At 38.0% G+C, this 15,675-nt stretch overlaps 2 protein-coding genes across 3 annotated transcripts; one reads left to right on the top strand and one right to left on the bottom strand.

Annotated features, from left to right (window-relative positions):
- Positions 1–3,744: 3,744 nt before the first annotated feature.
- Positions 3,745–8,168, top strand: LOC113716731 (ribulose-1,5 bisphosphate carboxylase/oxygenase large subunit N-methyltransferase, chloroplastic). Its single transcript, XM_027241142.2, has 6 exons — positions 3,745–4,428; positions 4,548–4,576; positions 4,916–5,127; positions 5,804–5,929; positions 6,592–6,996; positions 7,550–8,168. Exons 1-6 carry the CDS (start codon positions 3,938–3,940, stop codon positions 7,757–7,759), a joined length of 1,473 nt encoding a protein of 490 aa, XP_027096943.1. The 5' UTR covers positions 3,745–3,937; the 3' UTR covers positions 7,760–8,168.
- A 406-nt stretch (positions 8,169–8,574) lies between these two features.
- Positions 8,575–15,326, bottom strand: LOC140037476 (rhamnogalacturonan I rhamnosyltransferase 1-like). Of its 2 annotated transcripts, none has more exons than XM_072081556.1 (8): positions 14,294–15,326; positions 12,248–12,315; positions 12,078–12,166; positions 11,803–11,965; positions 11,357–11,646; positions 10,178–10,400; positions 9,489–9,646; positions 8,575–9,395 (listed from the first exon to the last, which is right to left on the bottom strand). In XM_072081556.1, the coding sequence occupies exons 1-8, from the start codon at positions 14,571–14,573 to the stop codon at positions 9,122–9,124; spliced, it is 1,545 nt and encodes a 514-aa protein (XP_071937657.1). In that variant the 5' UTR covers positions 14,574–15,326; the 3' UTR covers positions 8,575–9,121. The 2 variants fall into 2 exon arrangements, with proteins under 2 accessions (XP_071937657.1, XP_071937658.1); XM_072081557.1 differs by having other exon boundaries at positions 10,178–10,382; positions 14,294–15,324.
- Positions 15,327–15,675: the final 349 nt, after the last annotated feature.

Below are 15,675 nucleotides of genomic sequence, written 5' to 3'. Positions count from 1 at the left end.
TTTAAACAAAAAAAGGAAACCAAAACTTTATCTAGTCGCCAACCCCATTTGTCAACTTGAAATTGGATTTTATCTTTTAAACTGACTTCATCCCCAAGCCATGAGAATTGTAATCACCAAAACTCTATACCTATACTTTGCTTACTATTCAGCCCTAAAAACAAACCAACGTTTAAAGTTAAAATTCCACGACAAACAATTAACAATAAAATAGAAAAAGTCGGAGAGAGACAGAAAGGGTTTAAGAGAAATAGAGGGTTTAAGAAGGAAACTGCCATGGGAGGCAATTTGTCTACGACTTCATCCGAAAACCCTAGTTCCCCCACCACCTCCGCTACCACCGCCACAAAAACAGCCTCCGCCGCCATGCCACCCTCAGTTTCCCCACCAACCCACAATTCTAAGCCCCAGTCGGAGGCAACCCATGATCATACACCGCGTGAAGCCAATACCGCAGTGGAAGAATCATCGGACCCACCGTCAGAAAAGCAGCAAGAAAATCAGTCAGAGGACTTGGAACTCAAAAAAGACGACGCCGTCCCAGAAGGGGAGGTTGAAGGAGGAGGAGAGGAGGAGGAGGAGGAGGGGGAATGTGGGTTTTGCTTATTTATGAAAGGGGGAGGATGTAAGGACGTTTTTATTGAGTGGGAAAAGTGTGTTGAAGAAGGTGAAGCAAAGAATGAAGACATTGTGGACAAGTGCGCTGAGATTACTGGTAATTTGAAGAGATGTATGGAAGCTCATGCTGATTATTATGGCCCACTTTTGCTGGCTGAGAAGGCTGCTCAAGAGGAGGCCAGAAAGGAATTGGAGAAAGATAAAGAAAAAGAAACTGAGAAGGGGAATGAGGAATCAGCATCAGTGGAAAATTCTGATAAAGATGGAGCCTTGGGGGTTTCCGAGCAGAAGATTGAAGAGAAAGACGGAGTCTCGGGTGATTCGGAGCGGAAGAGTAAGGAGAAAGATGGGGCTTTGAGTGTTCCTGGGCTGAAGAGTGACGAGAAAGATTGGGTTTCGGGTATTTCTCAGCAAAAAAGTGAGGAGAAAGATGGAGTTTTGGGTGGTTCTGAGGAAAAGAAAGATCAGGGTTCTTGACTTTTTCTTTTTTGTCGGAAATTAGAAATTTTTTTGCTGTTTTCAATTCATATGATGAATTTTGCGGAGGATTGGGAGCAATGGAATTATAGAGATTATTATAAGGTAACTATAGGGAAATGCTGAGATTTTTTACCACAATTGATAAATTTGAAATAATTGTACTTTTGACATTAGCTGGAAAGTTCTAAATTGTAGTACTATTATTCCTTTGCAATCGAAAGTTCTTTGCTTTAATGAAATTTCTTACATTATGTTAAGGTCTGATTTTGGATGTGTACATGATAAATTATAAAGTGAGGATGTGGTTGTGACCTGAAACTGAGTGAGATTTGCTTGTTCATAAAAAGTTGGTGTATAACTTATTGCTTTCTCAAATTTAAATGATTTGAATGTAAAATCATCTTGGTGGAACGTTTGAGAGTTCATTGCCAGTAAAGCTGAACAAGATCAATCATTGAATGTTATGCATTCAGAGGGTAATTGCTTTTCTCTGCTTCTGACCCTACCAGTTCAGTGGATTTCGCGGAATCTGTTTGTTCAGATTCTTGTTATGTTAACACTGAATGCAAATTCTTTGTTTTGCGTAGGGAAGTGATGGTGAAATCTGTCTCTACATTCCCCTGCTTCTGTGCATTTGTGGTGTTTGATTGTGGGGTGTGTGTGCTTATAGATGTCAATTAGCACTATGGAGTTTTTGCAAATATGGGACATAGGTTTAGGAGCAAGGATGCAAATTTCAGCAACAGCTATCTTGAATTGGAGACTGAATGATAAAGTTTTAAACCTAGAGCACAAAGTTTCTTAAGACTTCAAGCATTCAACTCCAGAGCAAGAAACTTGACTGACTTGGAGTGCAAGTTGAATTTTTTCTAATTTCTCTTAATGGTTAATAACTATTAGGCCTTGATGCACATTTGGAAGTCTTAATGAATATGACCAATTGAATTCCGGCATAATCTTGCATCCAGAGCACAGAGTTTCTTCAGACTTTATGCATTCACCTCCATAGCAAGAAACTTTACTGACTTGTATTGCAAGTTGAATTTATTCTAATTTCTCTTATTGGTTAATAACTATTAGGCCTTGAAGCACATTTGGAAGTCTTAATGAGTAAGACCTATTGACTTCTGGCATAACCTTGCATCTGCACTTTTACTTTGTTCAGATATCCAAGTTCATGTGGACAATTTCTTGTGTTGCATGTCTGCTGTCTCCTGCCTGAGCTCTGGACCTTTGGTGATAATGTGATATTTTATCTGATCTGCCATTCCTAGGAAACTTTGTTTGCATCTATGAAAATGGGAATGTGAATTTGGCAAAGGGATATCGGAGGGAGTTGCTTTGTGAATGGACGTTGAGTCTAATATTCAACAAACTTTGACTCGTTTCTCTTCCACTCTCTATTTCTCTTCTCTGTCAGTAATACGTACTATGTGTTTGTGAAATAGTTGTTTTTTTAGATTTGTCTTCTTTCTTATGCACTTGTGAAATAGTTGTTTCTTTTAGATTTGTCTTCTTTCTTATGCACTTTTGTAGCTTCAAACTTTAATTGTCCAAGAAATGGAAGGTTCTACTTCTACATGAATCACAAGGCAAGAGCTTAATGAGAATCACATATATACATACATACTCCTGTCACTGTATTGCTGAGCATTTCCTCCAAAACATTGCATCTACTGTCCTTGTTTTGGAGAAAGCTGATTATTCTTTTATGCATGAGAAGATCGTTCGTGATTGCCCCCCCCCCCCCCCCCCCCCCTCCCTCTCTTCCCCTCCCTTCTTTTATGCATTAAGGCCTATATACAACCTGTAGGGGTAAATCTTTTAATGGATGCTGTTTCCCTTTTTGGGGAAAGTTTTTGTTGGTCTTTGGGTGAAAGAGGGGGGGAGGGGGGGGGGGGTTGCGTTTCTGATGCACAGATGTCATCACATATTTATAAATTCGCTTCGTTTGCAAGTCATTGCCTATTGAAAGTTAAGTCTATTTAAACGAAAAAATTTGTACTCCGGAGAAGCAAAAAAGCTAGAACTGTCTGCAGTGTATCAGAGGGGCGCAGGGATGGAGCGTGTTACAAGAAGAAAGATAACAAAGTGGAAAAATAGTTTCTTCCTCCATAGCAAGTGTATTTTCCTCGTACCAAGTTTTCTTCAAAACTTTTGCTGATGCATTATAGAAGCTACTGACTCAGCATTGCGCAATTCCATCACTGCTTGTCCCACCTTCAAGCGGAGTTGCATGATTCTCCGAAACTGGACACAGATTACGAATTGAACTACAAATTGCAGTTACGAAACCTCTAATACGTGCTATAGGCTTCACTTGGAAAATTAATAAGACTCAATCATAGAGTAAAAGAATTCTTCCAAGTATGAACAAGGCAGATGTTAAGAAAATGGCAAATGGAAGAAGAATGGTTACCATAATAAATAAGAAAAGCAAAGCTACATATTAACTTTGTTGTTTAACTCGAATTAGCAACTTATATTGTAGGCTTCCAGCAAGATTTAACTGTTGTCTCAAGCAAATTTCTGAACTCAAATTTCAACCCTCACCTTCCCCTGGTCCTCAAGTATATTACGAATGGTAAGACGCTCGAATTGTCCCGTGGAAGACAAAAGGCCTTCTTATGTTGTATAGAAGACAAAAAGCTCGAATTGCGTGTTTAGTTCGCTCAACCAAAACAAGGAAAAAGAAAAAGAGGTAATGGGATAAGGGGAATAGAGAGAAGGAAATGATTATCCATTATCAGAAGCTATAAATAATTGCCACGGATTTAAACCTCATCTTTTGCCTCTCTGCTCATTGAACCAAACCAAAGAAAAACAAGCAGAAATAGCAATGTCCAATCTCTTCTCTCTCAATCCGTCGTCCTCCTTTCCGTCTCTCTCCCCTTTAACACCCCCCAAAAAGTTCTCTTTTTGGAAAGCAAAACCCACTTTCCAGTTGAAGAAACCAGCACTTGTAACCTCAGTTCTCTCGACTAAAACTGACCCACAAATTCCCCAATCTGTACAGACATTCTGGCAGTGGCTTTGTGATGAAGGCGTGGTTTCGTCGAAAACTCCAGTGAAGCCAGGTGTTGTCCCAGAAGGCTTAGGCCTTGTTGCCACAAGGGACATTGCTAAAAATGAGGTCGTTTTGGAGGTTCCCAAGAGATTTTGGATCAATCCTGATGCAGCTGCAGCTTCAGAAATTGGTAGCGTTTGTTCTGGTTTGAAGCCTTGGATTGCTGTAGCTCTATTCTTGCTCACAGAAAAGTCTAGAGAGGATTCTAAATGGAAATTTTACTTTGAAATTCTTCCACAGTCTACTGACTCCACTATTTTTTGGTTGGTCCAACTAAATTTACTATATTTGCTTTCTGTTCTTTTAGAAAATTTTTGCTTTTGAAAATTTGCAAGATTGAGTCTTTTTGATCCCTATTGTTTGACATGCTCATCCAGTGCAGGTCAGACGAGGAGCTTGCTGAGCTTCAAGGTAATCCAGTTTGTTTTCCTTATTTCGCTTTTTTACATAGGGGTGACGGGGGTGCACTGCACCTTGCACCAATTAACAAGGGGTGCTACAACTGAACCAATAGGGATTGTGGCATATAATTTCTCTTGTAGGACAAAAATCTTGGTGAAATTTTTTGGATATTTCTATCTTTTCCCCGAATTGCTGTCTCTAATATACTAAAGATTGGATTTTGAGGTTTACAAAATGAAGATCCGTAAAAATAGCAATTGAAAAGTAAAGGAGCTGAAGAAGCTTTTTATTTTGTTGCAGATTTTGCTCTGCATCCAAGATTGAATTGTTTTTTACTTCGTCTTTTAGGGACACAACTACTGAGCACGACATTAGGTGTGAAAGAGTATGTGCAAAATGAGTTTTTGAAAGTGGAAGCAGAAGTAATCCTTCCCAACCAGAAGCTTTTCCCTTCTCCTATAACTTTGGACGAGTTTTTTTGGGCATTTGGGATACTCAGATCAAGGGCATTCTCACGGCTTCGAAATCAGAATCTTGTTGTAATCCCGTTTGCTGACTTGGTAACTCCTGAATCTATTGTTAGATTCATGTTCTGCTGTAATTGCTTTCAAATTTCATGTGCTGGTGGATCCTTTTTCAAAATAGTTGTTAAAATTGGTGAACAGATAAAAATCCTAACCATACCATATACCATTGGAACGTGCTTGAAACCAAATGCTTTTTTTATTTTTTAGTGGTATTTTGTGTTAAAATCTCAAATATTTGCACTTTGCTTAGCTTCATTGGTTAGGAACATACGTTGCATGCACTAAATGTCTCACTGAGGAAACGTGATGGTTTTTCGAAGTCCAGCAAAAATGCACAGTATTTATAAACGAACATGAAATGATACACACACTCGAAGGCTCTGTGTGTTGCTGAAAATTCTAATGCCAAACTTGGGATAAATACAAGGAGAAAACAAAGGATAATATAAACCTTAGATGCAATAATAAACCTAAAGGCTCTTGTTAGCATCTTGAAGCTCCATTATTATTTTCTTTATTGTACAAGGACTTCAAAACAGATATAGAGGATTGAGTAAATGTCAATACATCAGACACAGCAAATTGTGGCCCTTTTATTACTCTTAACAATTTTGAGTTGTTCAGTCCTTTGATGTGGAACATAATTTCAACAGCTTTATAGAGTTCACTTGGACAATTATTTTTTTAAGACAGTTGGTATATGGATCAGATCAACCACAGTGACATTGTAACCACAGAAGATCATGCGCATGAAGTTAGAGGACCAGCAGGTCTTTTCTCTTGGGATTACCTATTTTCTCTGAGGAGCCCATTACACCTTAAGGCTGGTGAACAGGTGAGGTTTATTAGCTGAAAGTATATATACTTTTTCACTTAGTTAAAAATGCTGCCTCAGGGATATCTGTACAAACACACACACACACAAATGGGCACTTAAATTTGTTAAACTTGAATATGTAACTTATCTTGTTATACCATGGATTGTCTTGTAACTCCTAGTATGTCTTTCTCATAAGTATTTCCTTTACCTTCTATTGCTTGTATGTCAGTGTATTGGTCAATGACCATTTACACATGAGACAACAAAAGAGAAGAGAACCATTCTAGGAGCTAACTAGGTATGAGATCTGAGTTTAAGGGTCCTTTCTCTTCTAACTTCAGTTAGTTGAGGTGGGATATAAATGCACTTTGACAATGTACAATATGTGAATAGTTCCAACTGGTTAGAATGCTAAGTGTGAAGTCACCAATTATTTCACCCAATTAGAGTAAGGCCCCATTTGGGGTTGCGGTGGCTTATAAAGAAGGATTTCTGACACAAGTTCTTTTAAGTTACCAAAAGTTGGGCTACTTAAGTTACGGGAAATTAGTTACCAAATACTGTAAAAGTACTTTTAGTGCTTAAAGCGCTTTTTTTGTAAACGCACCACAACCCCAAACGGGGCCTAAGTGAACTATGAAGTTAAAAAACCACACAATGGCATTCTGATTCTGCAGGTCTTCATTCAATATGACTTAAACAAGAGCAATGCTGATATGGCTTTGGACTATGGATTCGTTGAATCAGGGTCAAATCGTGATGCATTTACATTAACATTAGAAATTTCTGAGTCAGATGAATTTTTTGGGGACAAGCTGGATATTGCTGAGACAAATGGTTTAGGTGAAACTGCTTACTTTGATGTTAAATTGGATCGCCCTCTTCCACCAGCTATGCTTCCATATCTCCGGCTTGTAGCACTTGGCGGAACCGATGCTTTTCTTCTGGAATCAATTTTCAGAAATGCTGTTTGGGGTCACCTTGAATTGCCTGTTAGCCATGCAAATGAGGAGCTTATATGTCAAGTGGTTCAAAAAGCTTGCAAATCTGCACTTTCTGGCTACCCCACCACCATTGAGCAGGTGAGCAAGTCCTTTTGCTTTACGACCGAAATGAGTTCATTTTGATAGACTAGCAGAGAAGACTGAGTTGCCCTCATTCATTTAATTCTGTTATAGTTGTTTGCCAAAGTATACCATTTGAAAACAGATCCTCTTAACATCTATATGACCATTGCAATAAATGGAAGCACGGTTAAAGCAGATCCAAGTGGCATGAGATTTTTATGGATGATGCAGAGATGTTGCAACTGCCTGTATACTGCTGTTGCTTACAGGCTCCAGAATTTTGCATAGATTGTATACTCTGTCTTCCTGTGTCCTAAAATCTCAAGCTCATATCCTTCAATTTTATTTCTTTAAGTACTCTATACTCTTTTCTTCCTCTAATAGGACATGATAGTCCCCTCATTCCTAGGATCCATGAAAGTCTTCTTGACTGTAGTCTGTAAGACAGTAGTTGGCTTACAAAGTTAGTTTGTCTATGTGTTTTGACTGTGTCTTGAAAACTGGACCTGCATAATAATATATTTCAACCAGAAGGTTGTTAAAATGCTAATGAGGATGTAAACTGCAGGATGAGAAGCTAATAGAGAAAGGAAATCTTTGCACAAGGCATGAGATGGCTGTTAAGATAAGAGCAGGAGAGAAAAAGGTACTGCAACACATTGACAAAATCTTTGCAGAGAGAGAATCAGAGTTGGATGGCTTGGAATATTACCAAGAAAGGAGGCTCAAGGATCTTGGTCTAGTCGGCGAGCAAGGTGAGATAATCTTTTGGGAGTAGAGGGTAGCAGCCACCCCCAAACTTTTCTTGTTTGTTCATGTATTATGCTGCGAGGGAAGGACACAGACACAAGTTTACGTGGGATTAGCAGAGCATCTCTAAGTGGACACCATTGGCAGTGCATCTAAATCCTTCAGGAGGCAACTACAGCAATCATCATCCTCTGGAAAGCAGTCACCACATATTTCATAATCTGAACTCCCGCCACTGTCTGCAAGTGGTCCGGATTCATGAGCTTCTCTGCACTCGTATCCTAGGATGGTCTTGGAGATTGAGCTTTCTGTTTTCCAAATTTTGAACTTGCTAATCTTACATGCTTCTGTTGGCCTAAATTTAGCAGGAACATTGTTTAAAGATACAGATCTGTACACCTGTTTGCCTCAATCGATGTGGACGTGTTCTAGAATCAGATGCACTTGCCTGCGAACCTGGGAGTGTGGGACACGAGATTGCTATTGGTAGTTATAACTCTAACAAAGCAAAGATAGGTTAAGGCCTGTACTTCCTCACGAACTGATATGAGTTAGCATCTACATAACAACCTGTAAGTCCTCTTCATCCTCGAATAAGTAAAAAGATTCAGAACCCCTTAGCTTAACAATCCAATGGAGAAAAAGGAACTTTGATACATCAAGGCTGGGTTAATCAAAGAGAACGCTTAACGGACCTGTTCTTTATTGCCTCTAACGTTACAGTACATATATAGATTTCAGATTCATATCATTTAACCTCCGTAATTGATTGTTGTGGAAAGGAATTTGTTAACATCAAAATAAGTGGAAGATTAAGTTATCTCAATGCATCAAGAAAGACACTAACTCAAAAACCTCAGAAGCCACTCAAATTTGCTCATATTGGGAATTTTACAGTGGTATTGGAGTAGTTATTGATTACAACCATCTAAGAGGCCTTCACTGCCTCGATTTTACCATCTTATCTGATCAGACAAGTGCCGAAAATGGCACCTGTTGACTAATCAATAGTAACACATGAATAATTAGCTTTCAGCTGGCAGCTCTTATGCTAAAACAATGAAAGATCCCATGAATAACCATCAGAAAAAACCAATTACATATGAACAAAAAGAATGATTAAAATTAAAATCCAAGTGGAACTTCTAAACCTTCCTTTTCATTTCTATGTATTTTCTGCTGCTTCTTACAAAGCTCCCCATGTATGAACACACCGCTCTGATGCCCATGACAAGTCTGACATTTTTCTTGATTTTTGAAAGATTTTCGATGGATGAATGCTAATGATCCCAAGCCTTTGCTAACTGAAACACCATGATTTCTTCACACGGTGTCTAGCAAGGACCCTTGGAATTGAATCACAAATTGAGGCTTGGTTTGGCGGCACATGTTATCGGACTACAGTTGAATTCCGAGGGCCTAATAAGTCATCACAACTTGTTCCCTCGCACAGGCATTCTTGCGGATTTGCATAGAAATAATCTTCTTCTTTCGGTTTATCAACAAGAACTCTACGACGTGCAGGCTGTCCCATTCTGCTCTCATGTGCCAACCGCACAGCAACAGAAAACTCATCCCATGAGATCGTCCCATTCTGATGCAAATCCAATAGTGCTACAAGTCTTTTCCGGTCCAATTGGATGGTTCTTTTGAAACCCAGATACCTGCCAAAAATGTAATCAGGGACTTTCACAGTGCTAAGAGCTCTGATACACCAAAATGGCTTCCAGAACACTTATAATTTGTAAAACATATACCTTCGATGACCTTCCACGACTCTTGCCATGTTTCCATCATAGGTGGGAACAAATGTATTACTGGCCACTGAAACAATGAAATCAAGGGCAGCCATTTGAGATGAATGATTCTGAAACTGTCGCAGATCTTCAGGATCTAACAGCATCTCCTTTTTCACCTGAAATTGAAATAGCAACGGAATTCAAGGAAATAACATTAAGGTATTTTTATAGGACCATTAAGTCATTTTAACATTAAGTCATTTTATATAGTACATGCACCAATCCAAACATTAAGCTATTTTTATAGGACCATTCTACATACGTTATTCAAAGGATCAAGTGGAACCGTCCAGTCACTGATTAAGTATACATTCTGGGATGGAAAATTAAAAGCTGGGCAGTAACAGTGATGAGATTTGTACATCAATTGTTTCCCAACTATTTGGAATTTTTAGTTTGGTTATGTAGATGCACTCCGAATGGACAAACAATCTACTTGCGTAGATTTTACCCATTAGCTACCAGCCCCCAAGATCCAAAAAAAGGTTGGAAAAATTACCACGCTGAGCCCACTTCTTAATTATTACTTGAAGTTTTCTAGTGACACTCCATCATTTAATAAGCTTTCAGGAGAAACAGAATTTAGCACGCCCAATATTCACTGCACAACATGTTAGTGAAAGATGATCTTGTCTGCAATCACTTACAATCCTGGGAAATGCAGTTCTTAGTGCGGCAAGTCTCCTTGCACTGCCATATATTTCACCAGATGCAATATATATCTGTGTGTCTCTGTCAAAACCCAATGCTTTCAAAATCAATGATGTCTCCTCCGGGGTAAGAGGGCATAAGCCCTCAGATCTTTTTACATCAGATATTATCTCTCTCTCTTTCCACCAAGGAAATGCATACCTGAAACCACAGTACAGCCTAGAAATTCCATAAACCTGAAAATCATATTCGACGTATATTTGTGAAAACATGATGATGTAATAGTTCTCTAACAAGGAATTATGGACCAAAAAATTAATACTCCACAAATCTCTGTCTCTTCTAACTTTATCATACTTCACACTTTGTTTGAACATCATATAACCACAAAGTAGTCTTCTAAGAGACCTGGCATAAAAAGACCCCATCTTTGCAAGGGAAGCATGGGACTAATTGCAGTCAACCCACCTCCCTTGGTCCAAAACTCGGATCTGACAAAGTGATGTCAATGGGAAATTTAAAAAAGAAAAGAATTGTGTGAAAAAATGCGATCATAGGTCTACTTGACCATCAATCTATGTTTCCAGGATAGCAATAATAGATAACAGACAAAGTGACAGGGTAAACCAAAAGCCTGGTGTAGTTCTACTCACCCATCAATCTACATCTTCCAGGATAGCAATAATAGAAAACAGACAAGGTGACAGGGTGAACCAAGAGCCTACTTAGGTTCAGAACTTTTGTTTTGGGGGAGGGGACGAGGGGAGGGGAGAGGGGAGGGAGTACACCATGTCTTTTAATCATGCATGAAATAGCAATCGCTTTAGTCATTGCAACCGCCAATTATGTAGAAATCCATGAAATTAATCTGGAATAAGCACCCATGTCACTCGTCTCTCAAGCACAAAGCTTGAGAGATAACCTAGTGGATCTTTTCCTAAGAAATCAGTATTCATGTTTCTGGCCAAAAGACCTGATATAGATACATGTGTCTGCTACTGAGCAACAAGAATCTTATTTCGCCCATTAACTAAACAGAATATCCAGCATTGGATGATTGTGTCTGTATCATGTTAATGTAGTCAATGAGAATAAAATCTGCCATTTTTTTATGCTGAGAAAAATTCCAGCGACATATTTATCCAAATAATGCATCAAATTCAACAAGCAATTACCTCAACCGTTTAAGCTCCTCAGCTTCCTCCTCAGTGCATCCATGGGTACAACCGGAGAAAGCCAACATGTCCATCTCATATCTTAAGTGCAATGCCATGAACGGTCCACTTTCTTGCAGAATGCGCACCAACTTTCGACCCAAAGCCTCAATCTCAGGGGTGAACTTAAGTGCTTGGAAATTGACACGACATCTGAGTCTTTGAAGCTCAACAGGAAGTCCATTGTTTGCGAGTCGAGTGTCTGTTCTGTTGAAGTGTATCACCTTGTACTTGGCAGATAAGGGTAAGATCTGCATGTTCAAATGAAAGCACCAAGTTTGATCATGGGTTCTTCTATAGAAGTATAAGAAGCATATTTAGGTGTCTGTCTACCTTTGTGAAAAGAAATGTCATCCAGATTATGTAAATGATAAAGATATATTTGTAACAATACAAAGTAAACAAACCTGTTCCAAGTAGTACTTATCATTTGACCAGCTAACAGGAGGCATTTGTAGAATTTGGTACCCAAGTTTCCTTCCAAACCTTTTAGGCAATCTCTTAATAATCCGAACTTCATCTCGTAATGAGTCAATGAAGTGTCTTGCGTTAAAAATGTCATCAAAATCACTGCAAGTTATACACCATAGAAATTTCTATAACAGAAAGAAATGGAGGTATAGAGATCCAAATGCTTCTGAATTACTACAAGTTAACCACTTCTGGATAAAATCTGAAGTACCTAGGATCAGCCCAGAATGATTTCTTATCAAGCTCTGGAATAATCAAAGTGAGATTTAAAAGCCGAGCAACTGTTACCATGTCACAGATCTAGCATTCCAAATTGACTAAGTCAGTAACTAGACAATAAGAAGACCACTGCAACAGAAACCATAGGAGTTCCATACATACCGCAGCGCGCATTTGATTCAAGCCGCCATTGCAAGACACTTTAAGAAAACCATTACTTGTATAATTTCCTGCAAAAACACACATTCCTCTCTCAGTATGTGCAAAACTTATTTGCAAAGACTGACAGACATCATTTGCTCATTAATGGTCAAAAGGTAATTACTTTTGTCTATACGCAGCAACATGGACAATAAACATAAAACTGCATGTGCCACTAGTGTATTTATAGGTTTACTACTTAACAGTGGTTTATAATCCCTGTGACAGCAATCCAATATGTTTCATTACATTAACAGTGGCTGGATATGTGACTTTATTATCCCCATGGTACTCATTGAAAGAAACACTTGGTACTTTGTTTTCCTCACGGACACTCAAACTCCACATCATGTTAGACTACCATTACCTATCATATATATCTCCGCTTGAGAAATCAATTACTTACTTGTCTAACAAATGACCAAATATTCAGACCAAATTTGAAAAGTCAAGTCTACTATTTCTTTTACACTTAGTCTTTACCACACCAAAGGTGTAAGAACTTTTTACTACATAAGCACGTTTAGATGAATGTTACATAAATTACATCTGAATGTCAAACAAAATTTTTCTGCACATTGCATCGTAGGAAAGACAAATCCTTTATTTCAAGCTTATCATGCAAAGTAATTACACGTATTACTTTGTATGAACTCAAATTGAGTATGTTCTTGCTCTCAAATATATATATATATATATATACACACACACACACATATATCATCGATCAAGGTTCCAAAAAATATACCATGTTGGAAGAACCTCAGCATCTTTAAACAATATATCGCCATGAGAGAGGGTGAGAGAGAGAGAGAGAGAGAGAGAGAAGAGAGCAGCTTTTTCAGAGGTAGTTTACATTACAACCAGAAGGTTAAAAGAATGCATATAAGAATAGCTTTCAGAGTTTTTTCTTAAGGGAAGGGGAGTATGATTAGTGTGTCATTTGGAGGCCATTATGTACTATTTGTAGTATATCATCAGTACCTCTTCAATCTGGTTCCTTAAGTTGACCTAGCACTTTAGGTGAGTAATAAGATTAATTAAGCAAATGAAGGCAGAGAATCAAAGATGTGAACATTTAAAATTTCATTAGTACAAACTTAATGAAAATTCAAGCCAAGAAGCTTCTTTTTGCTTCTTTAAGCCAATTAAATGAAGATCAATGACCCAAATTCAGTTTATTATATAGTGTCTTAAAGAGTTAAACCAACTTTAAGAGATAACAACATTCCAAAGAAGCAAAAGGGATGTAGAAAATCTATTACAAGTAAAGGAGGCAAAAACAAGGCCAAAAGTTGGTGAAATAGCAAACAAGTTCAATTGCAGGCTACTGTAATAAGCACAAACTACAAAACTTGGAGTTGGCCTGTTTCGTTGCTAAAGTAAAGGCCATCTTTTCCATGCGTAAGGTGTGGATAGAAAGAAATGTACAACTAACAATAATTAGATATCCAGAAGAAAAAACACAGCACCTTTTATATATTTAGAGCTTGCCATTTATTTGTCATTGTAAAGGCAAACTAATATTCATGCAGAAAAAACCAAACAGCCCATCTGTCCCTGAATTCAATAGAGATAAAATAATCAACTCTGTAATTCCGTGATTACACAATTACAACCACCTTTCTCCAATTTTCTACTTAAGTTTGTCAAATTTGACGGATTCCTACCACTGCTAGGTTATGTCTAATACTGTGTACAGATAAACATTTTCAATGAATCAAGCATCAATCATCCACATTGAAGTTAATATCTGACATCTAGTCACTCACTACTTTATGCATATCCAAACAGTAACAGAAACCTATTCCACAGAAACTCTATATGAATTTCCACGCCGTCCAGCAGATCTCACATCACCGACAAAGAGCTAAGACCACAAATACCGATCACATTATCCCAAAATGATGTAAAAACCACAAATATGCTATCAAACTCGCAATCTAAAATGCACATCCACCATAAAACAACCACTGGAAATGAATTTGGAGCTTTCAAGAAACTCACTGGCAGGCAAAAGAATGGGAGGAGATGGCACAGCATCTTCAACACGAAAGGACAATGTAGACGCTCCACTGAACCGGCTTGACAGTCCAGTTAGTAAACGGGGATGCCACAGCTCGCCGACAGCCACCAGCTGAACCAAACAGGTCCATATCAAAATGCTTGAGCATACCCTTATAAACCAGACCTGTAACCTTGTTCTCTGGATTACTTGGCCCCCTTGTAAACTTCCCTTTTCTTTTTCGAGCCTTGCCTGTCCCAAACTCTCTGATCTAACCTCCATTTTCTTTAACCTTGCTCATCATTGAAGCCTATCCTTCATCTCAAAAATCAGCATATAAAAAAATAAAAAGTTGCAGTCTTTTCTCAAATTCATGCAACCCGTTTTTAAAGATCTTAAATTGATGATGCTCAATTGGAGCAAATGCCAGAATGTAACTGAAATTTAGGACACTGCCCAGTTAAAAATTTTCAAAACTTGAGAAAACCCAATTGATGAAAATGCACCAGCATCTAATTAAAAAAATCCAAATTTTGAACAGCGTCCCTCCTTCCCAAGAAATCCCAATTGGCAAAAACAGACAAATTTAATTTAGATACAAAGTTTATATTAGATAAATTATGCAATCCCAGATTGGGAAAAAAGCACAAAAACGATTTCCACAAAATAAAAATCCAAACATGAGGAGGAAATGAGAAGAGCAAAACCGACGGTGGATTCACGAGGTAAGATGTAGAGAAATTGAATATGGTCGGAATCCCTTCAATGAAAATTCTATGTGATTTTCCTTTGCGAAAAAAACAATTCTTATTTCTCTCTTTTGTTTCTTTTGGAGTGGAAAATAAAATATGAGAAGTGTCTGGGCAGTGGCCCTGTGTGAAATGATCAGTTGAAAAATGTATCTGAAAGAGAGGGGGAAGATGATCTCGCAGTGCCAAGGAGACAAAACTATATTATTTTGGAATATTTTTCCATCATTTCTAATATGTACTATTATGTTTACCAAATACCAACCCAAAAAAAAAAAAAAAAAAAAAACTAGTACTAGTAATGAGATGTTATGAATATTTTAACATCCAAATATGGGAAGTTAGATCTGCAGGTTGAGAGAGACTTGTGCTTTTAATTAAACTTGTTTTTATCGTCAATATCTATAAAGCATACTGTATTAAAAAAGAAGTTTTGTTTTTGGGATGACACGTGACTAGGAGTTAACTCATAGCACCAATAAGCAAGAGAAAAAAGAAATGAAGAGTTACTACTCTAATAGCAGACCTCAATTAATGAAGAGTTACTAATTTTGGAAGGAGTAAGTAACATCTTCCAAAGTGTTTCTAATTCTCTGGATTTCCATTGATCTGTAGACCAGACCAGGCGGAGTTTG

Source organism: Coffea arabica, chromosome 3c (genome assembly GCF_036785885.1).
Source record: "Coffea arabica cultivar ET-39 chromosome 3c, Coffea Arabica ET-39 HiFi, whole genome shotgun sequence".
In the NCBI taxonomy this organism is placed as follows: Eukaryota; Viridiplantae; Streptophyta; class Magnoliopsida; order Gentianales; family Rubiaceae; genus Coffea; species Coffea arabica.
The sequence above is the reverse complement of the archived record's forward strand: the minus strand, read 5'-3'. Positions and strand labels throughout refer to the sequence as shown.

Coding starts and splice junctions, on each gene's coding strand:
- LOC113716731 (XM_027241142.2), top strand. CDS start 3,938: ATGTCCAATCTCTTCTCTCTCAATCCGTCGTCCTCCTTTCCGTCTCTC. Junction 4,577..4,915: donor GGAGCTTGCTGAGCTTCAAG/GTAATCCAGTTT, acceptor TTCGTCTTTTAG/GGACACAACTACTGAGCACG. Junction 5,930..6,591: donor ACCTTAAGGCTGGTGAACAG/GTGAGGTTTATT, acceptor CTGATTCTGCAG/GTCTTCATTCAATATGACTT.
- LOC140037476 (XM_072081556.1), bottom strand. CDS start 14,573: ATGGAGGTTAGATCAGAGAGTTTGGGACAGGCAAGGCTCGAAAAAGAA. Junction 12,316..14,293: donor TCCCATTCTTTTGCCTGCCA/GTGAGTTTCTTG, acceptor GTGTTTTTGCAG/GAAATTATACAAGTAATGGT. Junction 9,647..10,177: donor GAACTGCATTTCCCAGGATT/GTAAGTGATTGC, acceptor TTTCAATTTCAG/GTGAAAAAGGAGATGCTGTT.